Below are 18,637 nucleotides of genomic sequence, written 5' to 3'. Positions count from 1 at the left end.
ATAGAAAGTAGTCCATCTGTCTCAGGAGGAGACACCATTCTGCCTCTCCTGGTGCATGCAGGGAAAAGAGAGAGAGTAGGAGAAGAGAAGTGAAAGAAGGAAATTCCCTTGGTAGGAAGGAGACCGATAGCAACCTATCTATCTAACTGACTCTATGGTTGTTGCTTTCCTTCTTCTCTGCCGGCAGTCCTAAAGGCCTGGGCAAGACATCGCCAGTCCCTTCTTCTAACAGATATCAGCACCAAACAAGCACTATTTATTCCACTGCAGAGCACAGGAGAGCTGTCTGTAGGGCCCAGGAGAGCTCCTGTACTTCACAGTGTGCCAATTTAGTCCCAAATGGGCCCAATTTGGCCCATTTGGGGCCCAAATCGGCCCATTGTGGAGCATGGGAGTGTGCCATGCCACCCTGAAGCATACCCCGGGAGGAATATTCCTCCACCTTTCCCCCCACCATCCAGGTAAGGGGTGGCAGGCAGGGTCAGGGAGTGAGAGCAGGGAATCCCCTTCCCCCAGCTGGGAACTAGTAACCCTACCTGTTCCTGTACAATCAGATCAAGTTGTTGAATTTTTCTCAGACTGCATATTTTATTGTGGTGTCAGCTACACAAACCTTTTAAAGTATATAAAATATACCAAACATGTTGGTTTCATTTAAACTTAGCAAAATGCCCATCATTGTGGTAATACTTGATTATACATAGCAATGCAGATGGGGACTAAACCTGCTCTTCAGAAATTTTAATATTTAGAGGAAGCAAGTTTTTGCCATTTTTGCTATACCATAATATTTATTTGTTTCTCAAGCAACTCAGTGGGAGACAGGAAAGAACAGAAACTGTTCTATCTGCAGAATCACACTCTGTTCCACTTCCAAGTGAATTCTTAAGTGTGCTTTTAAGTGTTCACATCTATGGCATAGGAACAACTTCTTGGCCAATGGAAGACTGGGAAGAATGATCAGTACAATATTATCATGTATGGGAGGGTAGAAGGTAACTGGATTATCCCCATAATGCTTTCCCCATAATGGAACTATTTTTTAAATTGTTTGGGGTTATTGTTTGTATTTTTTATCCTAAGAGATGAAAAAGGTTAAACAAAATGAAATTAATGTAACAAATAGTAAAATTTAGAAGAATTACTTGTGTGTGAAGCCTGAGCTTCATTCCACAAATAAAACAAACAATATATTTCCCCATGCACCACAGGAAGGGAAATAGTCACTAAATTTGAAAACCTTCACCCATCTGTTAACAAGCAAAACTGTGCTTGAATATAATACATGGCCATTATAGCTCCCTAGGCACCTACTGAATCAGGTAAATTTCCATATCTAATTTTGTATGAGTCTGAACACACACTATGGTTGGAGTTATGCAATCATTAATTGAATTAGCTGCTGGATCTGAAAATTGATATATTATTCAGTTCTCTGCTAGCAGTTTTTGAGGCATTTAAACATAATAGAAATAATAAAATATATATAGACACAGTTTCCAGTGAAGGTTCTGCATAATTTCTTTATCAATTTTATGCACAGCCGTCTTTTCATAGTTGTAATGATTCCCTAAGATGGCTAGCCTTCTCTCTGAAAAGCACCAAGAGGGAATTATTTTCTGTTCAGTTTCTGAACTTTCCAGATTTGTATACCTTTACTAAAGGAGCCAAATCTAATTGATGCCTTCTTTTAAATAATATGCTTTAGCAATTATTGTATTTTTCTAGGTCTTCTTTCTTCTACATGCCAAATTTCCTCCGAAAGATACTTCTGATCGAACCATTCAGTTAAATCAAGATTAGCTTTTTTAGTTATGCATGTATATTAACCCAGCACTCCCAAATAAAAACATGAGATGATAGCATGGATATAATTAACTTTATTTAAATCTGCAGCCAGTGGGAGACTGGGTGGTGTTGATCCATTGGCAATGATGAGCCATCATTTCTGGGGAAAACCTGGAAGTGTCATTAGTCTGCTCTAAGAATCACTGAAAAAATTTTTGGCAATTCCTACAGAGAAATTGGCCCAATGATTTTTTAAAACTGTTTTTCCTCCCTCCACTGATCCAGGTGGTGCAGTGGACTGGCAACCCTAGTCATACTTTGTTAAATATAATAACAAATTTAAGGATAAGCTGTATGTTCCAGATCATAGGTGTATGACCAGACTCATGCCCAGATGTAGATTAGGAAAGCCCACCTTAAAAATTGCTCATTCACTTGGTACTGCAAAAAAGCCCTTCAAGAGGAGAGATTAAATTTCCACTTTACCTCCCATCCACTTTAACCAGTGGAAAGAGTGGTGTGGGCAGCTTTTTACCCCAATTCTCTGGCTCCATGTGTCTTTCCTTACAATCTCACAGGATTTCTTACAGCTCTGAGCAAACAAGTGCTCTTTGAGGTGAGTTCCCCCAGTATATGTCTGACTGTGAGTCGAGTCACACACCCATGACCAAGCAAGTGTTGGACATATTGTGTAGCTTGGCCTGAAGAATGACTTCAAAGCAGTTACCACCTAACTACTTTTGGTGACATTCTTAAATCAAAATAGTAGGTGCTATGCTGCTATTCTTACCTTCTAGACACAGTAACTGTCTGTCTGCCTTTCAGTGATTTTCTTGAGTTTTATTTTTGTTTTTAGTTTGGAAATTTTTGTAAATCATTTTGTAAGCTGCCTTGAACTATATGGAAAGGCAGGGTATAAATATTTTAATAAATACATAAAATTCAATAGACATGAATGGGAAGCCAAATGGTATTGGTATGGCATTAAGTTTACCTCCCCCTTCTGTAAAAAACAAAAACACCACCAGCAAGCATATTTTCTTTCTCTGTTGTACTGGTTTATTGCCTCCATTTTAAAATTATCTGTTACACTAGATGCTGTTGACAACATTGCAATTTCACTGTCATAATAGTTCTTCACATGCCAAGAATCACAATAATTAAATTTACTGCTGTTCTTGAGTTTTCCAGTGAACTGTGTTCTGTCATTTTAACTTCTAAGTGAATGATTTGAGCATTGTTTAGTTTTACTAATTTCTAAAGGAATGAATCAAATTCAGGCCTTGTTGGGGATTTTAATGCATATATTGGTACTTGAGATGTGGAATGGCTGCTGAAAGGAGAGATGAAAAATCTAGACCCCCTTGGAGATAGGCTACCGCTTCTTTTATGATAGAAGCTCTAAGGACTGTAAAATCAACCAGTCAGGACTGTGGATGTTGAATTTAATATTGGGAATGATGTGTTCAATGGTTGAAGGAGAGTGGATAAATTTGGAGATTATACTTTTTTTTCCTCTCAAAGGTGTAGCTTGATTGATTATTTTCTTATTTCCCCTGCATTACTTACTTTTGCTACTGATTTACAGTTGGGTCCTTATCTTGGTAGTGTGACCACCTGCCGGTTACACTTTTCTTAGTATGTTTGTCAGGGAAATCTTTTCCAGAACATCAGGCTTCCCTCTTGAGGGCCCAGAATATATCCAGACTGGTCTGATGGAATTTAGACACGGGGGGGGGGGGAAGTGTTTGCTCTTTTGAATTCTTTACCACAAACCAGGATGCTCCCTCAGAATTTCTTCTGGGAATGCTGGACAAGATTGTGGGACTATTGAAACCAATCCTATCCAGAGACCAAAGGGTGAACAGGAAACTACCTTTGTCTGGCAGTAATAATTGGTTTGACCAAGAATGTTGATTTCTTAGACATCAAATAACTCAAGTCCATTGTAAGTTGAGGAGAACTTATATCTTCCAAATATATATCAAGCGGACCCAGCTAAAAAGGAAATTTAAACAAGTGATTAGAGATAAAAAGCATGAAGAAATTAGAAAGGGATGGAACTCTCTAATTCTTGCCTCTTAAAACAATGATTCAAATTTTTTATGGTCCTTGGTCTCTGCTGCTATGGGAGGAAGGATGGAGATGGACTTCTGCATCCCTCCAGCTGTTTGGGAAGAATATTGTGCTACCTTGTTCAATGGTCCACCAATGAATGAAGAGCCTCTGTGGGAGCAAGGGACACTCCCAGCCTGGCCTAAAATCTTGTCTGAGGAGATAGAGACCTTAATTAGGAAACTTAAGCTAGGGAAAGCCCCTGGGCTCAATTTGGTTATGCCTGAAGTCTTTTGCTCTAATACTGGTTGGTGGGCCCAAGTTCTGGTATCTATTTTTACGTCAATTAACAACACAAGCAATATGCCTAGATCCTGACACCAAGCCATTATTGTACCATTCATAAAAAGGGGGACAAACTCAATCCAGCTTACTCCTGACCAATTTGCCTTTTGTCAGTGCTGGGGAAAGTATATATATTATACTTACACCAGAAACATTGGATCTACTCAGAACATGTTGTTGTTCCCTAGCAGGCAGGGTTTATGCACAGACGTTCTACACTGGACCATTGTGCAATTCTTTATCATATGGTGGAAAAATATACGATCTCAAATGGTTCCCTATACGTTGCTTTTATTGATCTACAAGAAGCTTTTGATATATGAGTGACTTGTTTGCAAAGATAAAATCACCTGACTATCACTCTCCTTCCCTAGCCAGTATTGAAATTCTTGTATTGTTATATGCTGATAATACTCTTCCATTCACCTGTTGGCCTCTAGCATTTGTTGAAGTCTTTCTCAATATTGCATTGGGGAAAAATTGGAAATCAATTTACTAAGCAACAGCGACCTCCAGCTTATAACTGGGAAATTCATGGGCATTCAAACAATTTCAGTATCTGGGAATAGTCTTTTGATATAACTTGTAATGAAAACAACGTATTGAGGAGGCGCAACAGTTAGCTGTTCGAACAACCAATGCAATAACTCATTTTTTTTCCAAAGGAGACCAATATATACCTGCAGCACTCTCAGTGTATAACTCTAAGGTGGGAGCTCAATTGTTACATGGTGCCTCAGTATGGATTTCTGGTTTCCGTTTTTGGAGGTGGATAACAAGGGTGAGAAAAACAGCTTCCACAGCACAGCCATGTAGGAACTGACCTTTTGCCTGATATTACTTTAATTTCAGTGATAGCTTTATACATCCTATGAATAAACATCTAACTTGGTCCTAAAATAATGGTCACAATCTTGCAAAAACTTAAATTTGTGTAGTAACTGTACATAATTGTGCAACATTTGAGATAATTGACCACAGAATAGAGATTGCTTCTACAAGGAGGTATAAACACAAAGGTTGCTTTTATACAGAGAGTTTTATTTTAATTATTTTATTTAGCAAGTGTTGAAAAACAAGCAAATTTCTATACTGGAATTCAAACTACATTTGAAAACTTTTAATTTTGTGTATGGTTTGCTACTATGAGTGTGCAAAGAAAAATAATTGGTAAATTCGATTTGGGAATACCAAATTGAAGAAAATAGGATTCACCAAATACCAAATTGATTTGATTTGGATTCCCCTAATACCAATTGATTCTCTAGTTTGGTTTGGTAATACAGATCAAATTTGCAAAATTTGGCCATCGTTTCCTACAGGAAACTCAATTTGAGTTTATCCATTGGCCTGTGGGAGGGGGGGTCATTTTTGATTAAATTTGCAGAATACCTGTCTTCTAAAGACCTACCCAAGTTTCATAAATATTGGACTTGGGGGGGGAGGGGTTATGGCCCTGCAAAGAAAGTGTCAATCTCCATTATTCCCTATTATCTGGGGGCTATCCAGGGGCCTGGGAATGGCACTTTGCAAGCAAAATTCAAAAACATTTCAGCATACCTACTATTAACTGTTCTCTAAAGACCTTCCAAGTTTCAGGGAGATTGGTGACGCAAAGCTTTCTGGCGGTTTACTGGCTGGCAATACGAAGCAGGTTAGAAGCAGCAGAGACCACACCAAGTAAGGTGAACTATTTACAGGTTTATTCACAGAGATATATACATATGTACAGTCCAATAGCCTATACAATTCAGAGTGGCAAAGTGCTTCGCCAGACTCTGATACCTATGCAGGCACACAATACACAGTACTCATCATACATTTATACATACTCACATCCAATCAGCATGTACCTGTGCACTCAGCACTTTCGGCTGATGCAACCTTGGATGATCACATGACTTCACTGTCACTTAGATTAGTATGATCAGACAATGCTGGATCTTGCCAGAGTTACTTTCACACTCTGACACGCCTCCCAAGATTTCAGCATGTCAAACATAGTTCTCCCTGAGTTTCACATATCTTTCAGTAGGTAAACACTTTGTGAAAACATCAGCTACATTTTGTTCTGAGTTACAGTGCTCAATGATTACATTCCCTTTTTGCACTGCTTCCCGTACGTTCTGCTATCTTATATTGACATGCTTGCTACGAGTACGTACACCTTGGTCTCCTGCTAATTGCTGTGCTGCTGTATTATCACACATGATTGTTACAGGTTGTGTACATTTTACAGACATATCTTTTAATAACTGATGAAACCATTCAAGTTGTATAACACAGTCACTTAAAGAAGAGTATTCGGCTTCACACGAACTCGTGGACACATGTGTTTGTTTAATGGTTTTCCAGTGTATCAATGCTCCAAACACATATATTGCAAACCCTGAGGTTGACTTGGAATCAGCATGATCACCCCAGCTTGCATCACTGTATGCAAACAATGCCTTATTTGTGTTTGCTCTCATAACTAGTTTGTAATCCATGGTACCTTTTAAATACCTCAGTACTCTCTTGGCAGCTTGCCAATCTCTTTGGTATGGATTGGCATTTTTCTTACAGAGCCAGTTTACTGCAACACATATATCAGGACGAGTCCATCCTGCCACATACAACAATGATCCTACCAGTGATTGATACAATGCTTTATGCATAAACACTTCATCATCTGGTTCCTTGCAGAAACTGGTTGTCATTGGTGTTTCTACACAGTATGCATCAAACATATTGTACTTTATTAACATCTGTTCTATTTTGTCTCTCTGACACAATTCATACCATCCATTCTCATTTCTGGACACTTGTACACCCAGATAGTGTTGAATAGGTCCTAAATGTTTCATCCTAAACAGACCTTGGACAGTATTCATGAACCAATCCAATTCAGACTTTGAATAGTAAAAGAAACAGACGTCATCTACATAAATTAGCAATTTGCACACTTTCCCTTGTAGATTAACCTCATACAGACATGGGTCAGCTATGCTTTGCTTGAATCCATGCTGCTTCAATGCATTTGTTACACATACACTCCATGCATGAGCACTTTGTTTTAACCCATAAATGGTTTTCTTTAGTTTCAATACTTGTTGTGGCTTGCCACACAGAAACCCAGGTATTTGAATCATATATAATTCCTCACTTATTTCTGCATGTAGATATGCAGTCTGGAAATCAAAGTGATCTTTCCTCATACCTTTTTTAGCTGCAACTGTCAGTGCTGCTTTAATGGTTTCTATTCTCACAGTAGGTGCAAAACACTCATTGTAATCTTGCCCTTCAACTTGAGCAAAACCTCTCGCCACCAACCTTGCCTTATATTGTTTCCATCAGGCTTATTTTTTACAGTAAATATCCACCTGCAACCAAGAGCCTTTTTGCCTTCTGGCAGCTCTGTAATAGTAAACACCTCGTTACTTATCAGAGAATCATATTCCGCCTCCATAGCTTCCAACCAGCTTTTTCTCTCTCCTGCATTTAGAGATAATACCTCTTCATCACTTTCTGGTATTCTGACCATATTTGCAGAAGGAGAATACCTCTGAGGTGGTATACCCTTATTTACCCTTGAAGATACCCTGGGTGCTGGTACCGGAGTTTGCCTAGGTGCTGGTATTGGTCTTTGCCTAGTATCAGAGGTAGCTTGTGCCGGAGCTTGCACTTCCTGTTTAACCTCCACACTGCTTTCTGCATCTGCAGATAGTGGCACCAATACTGATTCAGGCAAATCATTTGCATGTACCTTTTGCCACCCTAATCCCTCGCAAAACTCAGCTGATCTGCTGTAGGTCAGTATATTTTCACCATTAGCAAATCTATACGCCTTCATTCCTGGCTGATAACCTAAGAATGTAAGCTTGCGTGATCTGGTCCCTCCTTTTCTCCTTTTCACCAGAGGTATATTGACCCAAGCCTTAGTTCCAAATACTCTGAGATGGTTTAGACTCGGATCCCTACCATACAGCACCCGGTAAGGAACCTCATCTATTGCTTGAGTCCAGATCCTATTTATGATATAACATGCTGCCTTTGCAGCTTCTGCCCAAAACGACATAGGTAAACCAGCATCTGTCAACATGGAATGCATCATTACCTGGAGCATCCCTGCTCTTCTCTCTGCTATTCCGTTTTCAGCGGGTGTAGCAACATTAGCAATCCTATGCCTAATGCCATGTTTACTAAACCATTGTGCTAGCTGTTTAGACATGTATTCTCCACCCATATCAGTTTGAAATGCTAGTATCTGGTGTTGAAACTGCTTTTCCACCCTTTTAGCCCATGTTTTAATCGTTTGGTACACTTCAGACTTTTGCTTTAAAGGGTAGCACCACATGAATCTACTTGCATCATCAACTAGCAGTAGGAGATACCTCCGTTTCAAATGGCTATTTGGGAAAGGTCCAACTACGTCAGAGTGAATTAAACCCAGGGGTGTTTCAGTGACTCTTTGGCTCCGTTTGGCGACAGGGACTGCTTTGGATTTGCATTGTTTACAAACATCACAATCTAAGTACACTTGACAATCAGACAGCTTCTCATTTTGTAACAACGCAAGTGTTTTTTGTATTGTTCCAAAGCTGGCATGCCCCAAACGCCTATGCAATAAATGTATGCATTTCTCATGTAACCCCTTATTCACCACTGAATGTGCCCTTCCTGTGTTAGCTTTCAACACATATAAGCCATTTTTTAACTCCCCTTTTGCAAGTTGCCTACCATCCCTTAGGATATTGCACCCTTTATTTTGGAATTGTACCTTGAAACCAGCTTCATCTAGCACACAAATACTCAGCAGATTATTGTCTAGTGTGGGTACACATAACACATTATCAAATACATGGTTTAGTGCTGGGAACACCACACTCCCTTGGCAGGTCACTTCAGCACAACGCCCATCTGCCATACTCACAGATTTTAAAGCTGAAGACCTTGACTCCTGCAATAAACTTATGTTATTGACAAAACACTGGCTGGCGCCCGAATCTAAAATCCAGGTAGACTGCGCTGAAAGTGCAGGTTCAGGTCCAGTAGCAACGACCATTGTAGCTGTCTGCTTCTGTGTTGAGCTGAACGTCTTCTTTCCATGACACTTTCTCCCGGCTGGGCAGTATCTGGCAATATGTCCCAAGGATCCACAATTGAAGCAACGCCTCTGCACCTGCAATGCTGAAGAGCTTTGTGACGATGTGTAACCTTCTCCAGCCGCAGCATTTCCACTGGCCTTGGCACTACTCCCAGGCTTGGCTCCATGCCCGGACCTGGCTCCATTCCCGGACTTGGCTTCGCTCCTGGAGTTGGCTTCGTTCCTGGAGTAAACTCCTTCTCTTTCACGTTGCACAGCTCTAGCTTCAAAATCAAAAAGCCTTCCAACAATATAGTTTAAATCCAGTCTTGTAGCTTCCACAGATTCCAATGCAGCAATCGGGATCGAACGAGCAAGTAAGAGAGCTCAGAATCAGGTAGACCTTGTCTTCCTCTGAGATATCCTTCCCACGCTGCGCCAATAACTGAAAATAGGTATTCGATGTATTGTCGAAGGCTTTCACGGCCGGAGAACGATGGTTGTTGTGGGACACTGAGAGATCTCTGTCTTTTGGTGCTACACCTCTGAAGATGCCAGCCACAGCTGCTGGCGAAACGTCAGGAACTACAATGCCAAGACCACGGCAATACAGCCCGGAAAACCCACAACAACCATTGAAAATAGGTAGTCAGTTTGTTTAAATGTTCTCTTACTGACTGGTTTGGCTGCATGACGGCTCTATACAGTTGTCTCATAAGCAAGATAAGCGACCCTGCAGAGCTTGGCACAAACAAGGCTTTCAGTGCATCCCACGCTGCCTTTGCTGTCTGTGCCTCGAGCACATGAAGGAGCTGTGAATCTCCAACGCTCAGAACTATCAGGGCCAATGCTTTCTGATCTTTCACTTTTTCCTCAGCTGTCGGAGCTTGAGGGGGTGCATCAACACAGTCCCACAGTGACTCACGTATCAGCAGATGTCGCATCCTGCACGACCAAACAGGTTAGTTGGTGTCAGACAACTTTTCCACCAGCAAAGACATCCCTGCTTGAGCTTGAGCCATAACTGCATCGTTATCCTCCACCGGCTGCACACTCGCCTCCTGCTCTGCCTCCTCCTCCGTATCCTCGAGGTCAGAGAGAGCTGGACTGCTGCCGGCACCGGACTGTATCTTCTCTGTATCTGTGTCACTCTCACCAGTCTCACTGGCTGACATTCACAGCTGCTGGCTCCCAACTCCTCCAAACTTCACCGGAGCCTCCAGAGCTCAGCACACACGGCTGTAATCCTCCAGTCTGCACACCTGCTATGCTGCCAACTGCCAGTCTGGGCCCATAACCCTGACACAAAGCTTTCTGGCGGTTTACTGGCTGGCAATACGAAGCAGGTTAGAAGCAGCAGAGAAGCAGCACACCAAGTAAGGTGAACTATTTACAGGTTTATTCACAGAGATATATACATATGTACAGTCCAATAGCCTATACAATTCAGAGTGGCAAAGTGCTTCGCCAGACTCTGATACCTATGCAGGCACACAATACACAGTACTCATCATACATTTATACATACTCACATCCAATCAGCATGTACCTGTGCACTCAGCACTTTCGGCTGATGCAACCTTGCAACCTTGGATGATCACATGACTTCACTGTCACTTAGATTAGTATGATCAGACAATGCTGGATCTTGCCAGAGTTACTTTCACACTCTGACAATTGGACCCCAGGGTCCAAGTCCGTGGGCTCCTGAATAAGGTGCCCCCAGACATTCCACTTATTCCTATTGTGGGGGGAAAGTCCAAACTGACTCCCACAGCAAAAACACATGGACAAAGGCTGCCATGCCAGAGGCACACTCCCAAATGCAAGCTCCACACCAGACAGTCTAACAGAACCAAACTGACTCCCCTCTCCCCAAAATCACAGCACCTTCTGAGCAGGCTGACCAGTTAGTCTCCATTTTCCCCAATGCTTAGAACTTTTCCAAGTTCTTTCCCAGGGGCACATAATATAATCAGGGCAAGGATGCCACAGCCAAGGTACACTCTCAAATGTAGCTCATCCCTGGAGAAGCCCAACAGAACCAAATTGATACTCCCACTTCAAACCTAGCATCCCTTAACAAGGCGAATCAGCCACTCTCCATTGTTCCCTAGGAGGATCAACATCACACCAGAGAATCACTTAAATGAAATTGAAGCAAGGGACTCTCTTGCAACTTAGCCCAACAGAGCCAGTGTGATTTACAGTAACCAGGCACTAGGTTCAGCCAGTGGGGGAACACTACATAAAAATATCAAGCAGTACCCAGCCACAAGTACAAGGCAATTATAAGCAAGCACAGTTGCATGATAGAGCCCACCCACTTGGCCTCAGGTTGAAACTGACAGTGACGTACTTGGGAAACCCAAGTAATCCTCTCTCTCTGCAGCCTTCCATCATTGGCTGTCCTTCCCACCCCTGCAATGAGGAAAGTTAAGTTAAGATTAGAACAATATATTACATATATTACACAATAGCATTCTGTAGATTCATTTGGGTGTTTCTGTGGGTTTCCGTCTGTGACACATGGTGTATTCTCTACTTAACCTAACATCTCTGTCTGACTCTTCCCTTCCCTGTTGAAAGAGAACAACATTTCTGAGTCCTCTTTTCTCAATTATCTTCACAACTTTATGCTAACATGGGCTGGTGGTTTTGCAATGTGTGTTTTGGAGAGGGCAAATTGGAGTGTGCATTTGTTGTGCCAACTGGATCAACTGTCCTTCCCCTGCTGGTTTTCTGCCTAACATTTAAATCTTCGGAAGAGCATCTTTTGCCACTTCCACAGACTCCCAAGGATGCAGGCCACAAGGTGGGCTCACCTCATTTGCTTGGGAAGTCCAAAGTTGGGAAATAGAGGAGCAGAATGTTGATCTACAGGAAGACCAACTGCTCAATGTTCAAGCATATGCACCATATGCGAGTGCGATGCAAGCTGACAATGTCGCCTACATGGGAAAAGATGTGCTTACTCTCTACACTTGTCGAAGGGCATGAGAGAAGCTTCTGAGCCTCGAGAGAGAGGTCCGGCTACACTGCCTTTTTCTTGGCCCAGTAGCTCAGCAGATGGACGGAAAGCAACTCTTAGGGCTTTGCAAGGTAGACTCTGACTATTGACTGCACCAAATCCAGGCTCATGCACCTCATGTTCCCAGAGGGGCCAAGGGCATGCCAGAGTCTCTCTATCTCCATGGATGTTCTGGTACTGGCCTTGGGGGGAGCCTGTTGAGAAAGGATGAGGGGAAAGCAGAGCTGGGCCTCTCCCTCACCTCCTCTACTGGCAGGAAGCCACTCTTGGCCAGCCTACACCCACAAAGAGAGAGCACTTCTTGTGCTGGTGAGGTTTTCAATATGCTTAGCAAACGTGCCCTTGATGTGCAGATGACACATAATTGTCAACATGGATGACTCTTTGGTGAGTGGCGGCATCTGGGACATGATATTCTGTTGCAGGATTCTCATGAGTATGTGCACTCCTGGAATGAAGACTGAGTCCAGGAAGGAGCCATACTACTCTGAAGCATATGCACCAAAGGATTGATCAGACCCAGGGGCGCCATGTCAGATGAGTTCATGACAGTGAATTCCTTCAAAGGGCCTGAGGACTTCCACTGTCTGGGAGATGGAGAGCAATCCTCTGGGCTGAACTCGCCCTCCCCCCTTCAAGTGTCACTTTCCAAGAGTCACACCGTGAGGGTAGCCTGCTGTTCCACCAAAAGCTTAAGCATGGCATGGGTGGAGTTCCAATGAGTGACATCAGAGATGCTCCAGCACGTCTGTCCTGCTTCTGCTGCAGTTGGTGAATTGCTTTGATGCTGCATGAGAAGTGACTCATGAGTCACCATCATTTCTGGAGGAGACACTGGAACTCATGAGTTGTGGGGTCCTGTGCAGGTTTCTTGGAGGAACTCAGACCAAATGCATCCTTCATCATGAGGTTTAGTTTGTAGGATGCACAGTAAATGTGCTTGATGCCCACTCGCATGGCCGCTGCCTTCATATTAGCACTGCCATCAGTCACCATGTATCCTGTGGTGACATTGCCCTCACCTATCCAGTCCAGTAACTCCCTCTCGATGACATCAACAATGTTTTCTGTCATGTGTGCCATGTTGAGAACCTCAGTGTGGGGCAAAGCCTTGCAGTAACTGGCCCAGCGTTTTTCCATCTGGTCCTGTCTGATGCTGGTTGTTCCACCCACCCTGAAGGTCATTGGGTTACCACTAGTGCACAGTAAGCAAGAGATACACATGTTGCAACTGAGGGCAATGTCTGATGTGAAGTGTATAGTGAGAGACAACTGTGCCTTCCCATGCTCCTTGGCAGCCCTATAAAGGGAAGGCACTACAATCCTGCTCAGTGTGGTGCGATCAGGGGTCGTGTACCAATGACAAACTAGCTCTAGCACCCAAGTCCTGTACTATGGAGAAAGGCTGCCTGTCTACCACAATCATCTCTATGATCTCCCAAGTGATGAGCCTAGATGCCCTCTGGATTCCCTTTGTTGGCAAACTTGTCATTCACACCAAACATCTCTGGCAGAGATGCTTGGCATCCCTTTCCTTCAGGAAATCTGGAAGGAGAGCACCAGAGGCTGTCATGGGACAAACCCCCTCCTGGCTTCCTGGCAGTTGTGTGGTGCCAGTGTTTACGCACAAAGAAACAGAGGTGCTTATTCATGTGGTTCCTGAGGTTGGATGTTGAGAGATGATTCACATCCTTCCCTCAAGTGACCTGGGCCCTACAGTGCTGGCACTGTGCATACCAGGGTTCTGCATCTTCTGGAAATGCTCAGAGAAGTTGGAGGACAAGAGGGACCTACACTGCCATGCAGCTGCGAAAACCCATGGAGGTGCCTCCTGTGAACCACTTGAGCCAGACACACTGTGTATATGGTGGACAGAAGAAGATGGCTGAAGGTGAAGGGGTTTAGATGTGGGGGGCGGTCACCACTTCCACAATCTCTTCCTCTTCTTCCCCCATCTTCTCCTCCTGCCTCACCCTAAAAGGCCTCCCTCTGGTTTCAGCGGAAACTGGGGAAGGTTCATGGATGGTGGGCCTCTCCACCAATTCCTCCAACACCTTCTGGGTCCCTGGAATGAATTTGAGAGATCCTTCACATCCTCCAAGCCCACCCCAAAAGACTCCACCCCCAAAGACTTGACATACTGCTCTTCCTGCTGCTGCTGAGTCTCAACAGCTGGAGGAGGAGGAGCCTCAGCAGCAGGCCCCTGCCCCATGACAGGTTCTGCCTCAGGCACATGTGAGGGTGGTGCTCCAGCAGCTGCCTCAGGAAAGAGGATCTTGTGAACCCTCTTTCTCTCACCAGAATCCAGGCTGGTGAATGATAGTTGAACTGGGGTGGGCTTCCTCCAAGCAGGTGGAGGGAGAGATGCAGCCCTCCCTTCTCCCCCTCCTCTCCACCCCTCTAGTCTTTCCCATAGGGGCCCCTCTCTGGTCTCCTGTCACTCATTTTTTCTGCCCCCTGTAACCTATTCTAATTAAAACTAACTTTATTAAACAATTAAATGACCAACCTACCCAAAGCACCTAGCCAAAAATCAGAGTATTTTTAAAGACCTACCTACCTACTCTGAAAGCTTTCTTTGTGGGTCTAAACCCAGAGATGGACACACAGCTCTTTTTAAAAGGCTGTATTTAGATATGTGGCACTACACTAGCAAGCAACTTAATTCCTCTTCAGGAACCAAACTACCCTTGAATTCCAATCTACAGGTAACCCTATGACCAAAATAGCTCTACTTCAAATGTGCCTTGCCTGGCTCCAAGGAAGCCAGAGCAAAGATGGGCAGGAGCCTAGTTAAATGTCACTATAGGTGGCCTATTATCTATAGAATTTGACTAGAACCTGAACTACTCTTAGTTCCTACACAAGCCTATTAAAGAAGAAGAAAACCTGTTTGGTGCCTAAAAGCTACCAATTAAAATTTGCTTTCCTGGACCTAAAACTAGCTTATCTTAAAAACATTTCTTAAAAATTCACAACCCTCTCTGAAATGAATACTCAAAGTGCAACCAAACACCACTAGGTAACTTAAGCTAACAAACTAAACCAAGCACCCCAGCAAACACTCCCCCACCCCGAAGAAGAACAACCAACAACAATTGAACACCAAACCAAACTTCAATGGCAACAGAATTCACTCAGAACAGAACTCAAAATGCAGAACTCACCAAAAAAAGCCAAAACAACATTATAAATAAAGAATACCCCAAGTCCCAACAAAGGGAGGAAATCCACCCCCCGCTCATCCGCCCCGCCCACCCCTGAAGAACAACCAGCAAAATCAGATGAATTTAATAAAAATAACAGGGACTATAAAACTTCAAACAACAAATCACCCACAGCAGGAAAAAAGACCCACACGCCCCCGGTATAACAAGCTGCAAAATGAATAGTAAATATAACCAACTTCAAACCAAAGCCGCCACCCCCCCCCACACACACACAAAAGCCCAACCAAAGTAACCTACACACATGTACAGTACAAAAAACCCCTTTCCCTTTCACCCTAATCCTACCATTCCAGACACCAGGCCAACCCATCCCCCTAAAGCCAGAAAAAAAACCAGTCTACAACTCTCAAATCAGGCAGCAGTAGAAGTCCTCCAGGTGCAGCAGCAGAGGTCTTCCATGTGGAGCAGCAACAGGTCACAGCAGGCAGCAGCAGGAATCAACTGGGCAGCAGGATCCAATCCATGAGTCCAAAGCAGGCCAGGTCAAACTATAGAGAGAGCCAGCAAGCAAGCAGTGTCTCATATCTTTCCAGGCAGCCAGAGCGCACACCACGTAGAATAGAGGCTGCTCTGAAGCAAGCCTACCTATTTAACTCCCTGCAGGACAGTTTTAAAAAGGCACTCTTCTTCTAGAGAATCCCATTGGCCAGAGAAGGAGAGCTTCTGCAAGGGTTGGCCACTCCCCCTTCCCTTCCTCCTTCCTTCTGCCTCTGCTTCACTCCTCTCCCTTTTCCACCCTCATATCTTGGGGCGGGGGGTGGGGGTGGGGCGGGAACGGAAAACAGTACTGTTTTCTGTTCCTTAGGAAAGGAACAGTCCAGCCATGGTTACCAAAGTTTACTGAATTAATTTGGTAATGTTGAGTTCAGGAATGCTGAATTTGATTTGGTATTCCTTTTTGGGTTTGATAATACTGAATTTCACCAAATCTGGTGAAATTCAGTATTTTTACTGAACCCAAATCGCACATCCCTATTTGCTACTCTTTTTTGAAACCTATGTGAAATTTCATGGTCAGTTGTCTTTTCAAGAAAAACATGCTCATATCATAATACAGCTCCTGGATTACAGTATCAGTACAGTATAGTACTTTAGTGTTCTTACTACTTCTGATTTTAATGGGACTTAAAAATGCTTAATTATTTGCAGTATTTTGGCTGCCATATAAAATTATTTTTTCTTGTAATCAGGGTCACTTACTGTCGCATAAGATATATAAAAGTGGGATAAAAGGTCTTAGTACTTCAGGGGCATGACTGCCATTAGTATACAACTTTAAAAGTAGTTTCAGAGTAGAATTGTGAAGAGTATTTGGAATATGAGGGACTTAATCAAATATTATGCAACAATTGAGATTGAAATTTCCGTAAGTACTTGAGTAATATGTGATTGAATGGTAAAGAAATAAAATGCTTATAATCATGTTTTGCAGATGCTCCAATCTTTGTGTCAAATCAAACAACATATTATTCATGGGAAGGAAATCCCATCAATATAAGCTGTGATGTTCTATCTAATCCATCAGCTTCTATTCAGTGGAGACGGGGAAAATTGGTTTTACCTGGAAGAGACTCAACTCATTTAAAGATTCACAATGCAGGAAAGAAACTGATATTAGAGGTAAGAGTTTAAAAGTAGGTAAATAACTTCCATCCTACTTTATTGGAGTGTTATCTGATATTGTAACTTCTTTACTACTATATAAATCTTGCTAGAATTAAAACTAAAAATATTCAAGACCCTTCATAAATTTTGTTAATATGTTATTATCTGTAATTTTGCTTTTCCCAATTGTTTCAAAATATTAATTAAAATATTCTTTCCCCCTGCTTTTTTCTTTGGTTTGCCTTCTATCTTGCTTTCTCCTGCCACTTCTGGCTCTTTGAAGGTCATTTTTAAATTTATTTTCCCCTAGTCTTATTTGCTTCATTAGTTCTTTATTAAGTGTTTCAGTATGTGACTTGGTGTGTTGCCTGAGTGTGTCTTAGTGTATTTTTGTCCAACTGAAATTATCTTGTATAACTTAGGCTGTGTTGCATGTCTGGGTGTCTCAAGTATTACCCTAGCACAATACTTTAATTTTATTTATTTTATCACATATAGTTCAGTTCATTTCATACACACATTACATTATCTTATCTGTCAGTTGTGCACACACACCAAACATCACAATTGGCAAGGGATCTTCTATTCTTGGTGGGAAAAATGTGCAGCGTGGTGGGGATAGATCTGTAAGAGGAACAGGAAGGAATTATTCTGAAAAAGCAGCAGCAGCCAATAGTAGTGGCAGTCTAGCTTGCAATGCAAATCCCCCCTGCTAGCTCAAGCTGCTGTTCTTCAAGCGAAGTACCTGCAGTTCCAATTCCTCAAGCTGCTTTATGTATTACTGTTTCCTATCAATTCTCCCATAGACTATAAATGTGGGCACCTTTCATTGCATCAAAAAGAAGGACCCCTTGAGTCTAACTGATATTTGGCAATGTTGATGGCCTCCTAATGGAATACTGCAATCCTTCTGAGCTGCATCTAATTCAGATAGAAAACCAGGAAGGTACAGACCCAAGAGGGGGGAAAGGTACTTGCATTGAAATGAATGGGAAATAATAAGAAAATAGAAATATGAAAACAAAACACAATAAAGGAATAATGAAACAAAACCATAAGAAACCACCCAATAATGAAACAGTCCCTCGGGAATTAATAATAAAATTGAAATAAATGAAATAAACTCCTCCACACAGGTCTAATATATATTTAGTAAAATCAGAATTGTAATAACTCATAAAAATATTGTAGTGCTTTCACACATAACCTGTGTTACCTATTTTCTTAAGATTGCTCCCACATCTGACAGTGATTTTGGGCGGTATAACTGCACTGCCACAAACCGGATAGGAACACGATATCAGGAATATCTACTTGACTTAGCTGGTAAGTGTATATATTCATTTTGTTTCTTTCACAATTTAATGATATTTTCTGCCATAAAGTACAAAACTGATTTTCAGGTTATTTTCAGGAAAACGTTACAGAAATATGTCTTATTCATATTCATATTCAAACTATCCATATAAAGCAAATAACTAAGATTAGCATTCACAAAGTCACATCCTTGGCAAAAAC

At 42.3% G+C, this 18,637-nt stretch overlaps 1 protein-coding gene across 1 annotated transcript in view; it reads left to right on the top strand.

Annotated features, from left to right (window-relative positions):
* NCAM2 (neural cell adhesion molecule 2) overlaps positions 1-18,637 on the top strand; it is a 282,335-nt gene that overhangs the window by 139,380 nt on the left and 124,318 nt on the right. The window contains exons 7-8 of the mRNA XM_054973767.1: positions 16,947-17,134; positions 18,349-18,445. Coding sequence (XP_054829742.1) covers positions 16,947-17,134; positions 18,349-18,445 — 285 coding nt within the window. The remainder of the gene's footprint in view (positions 1-16,946; positions 17,135-18,348; positions 18,446-18,637) is intronic.

This window comes from Eublepharis macularius, chromosome 3 (genome assembly GCF_028583425.1).
Source record: "Eublepharis macularius isolate TG4126 chromosome 3, MPM_Emac_v1.0, whole genome shotgun sequence".
Lineage (NCBI taxonomy): Eukaryota > Metazoa > Chordata > Lepidosauria > Squamata > Eublepharidae > Eublepharis > Eublepharis macularius.
This window is presented reverse-complemented; position numbering and strand designations above follow the sequence as displayed.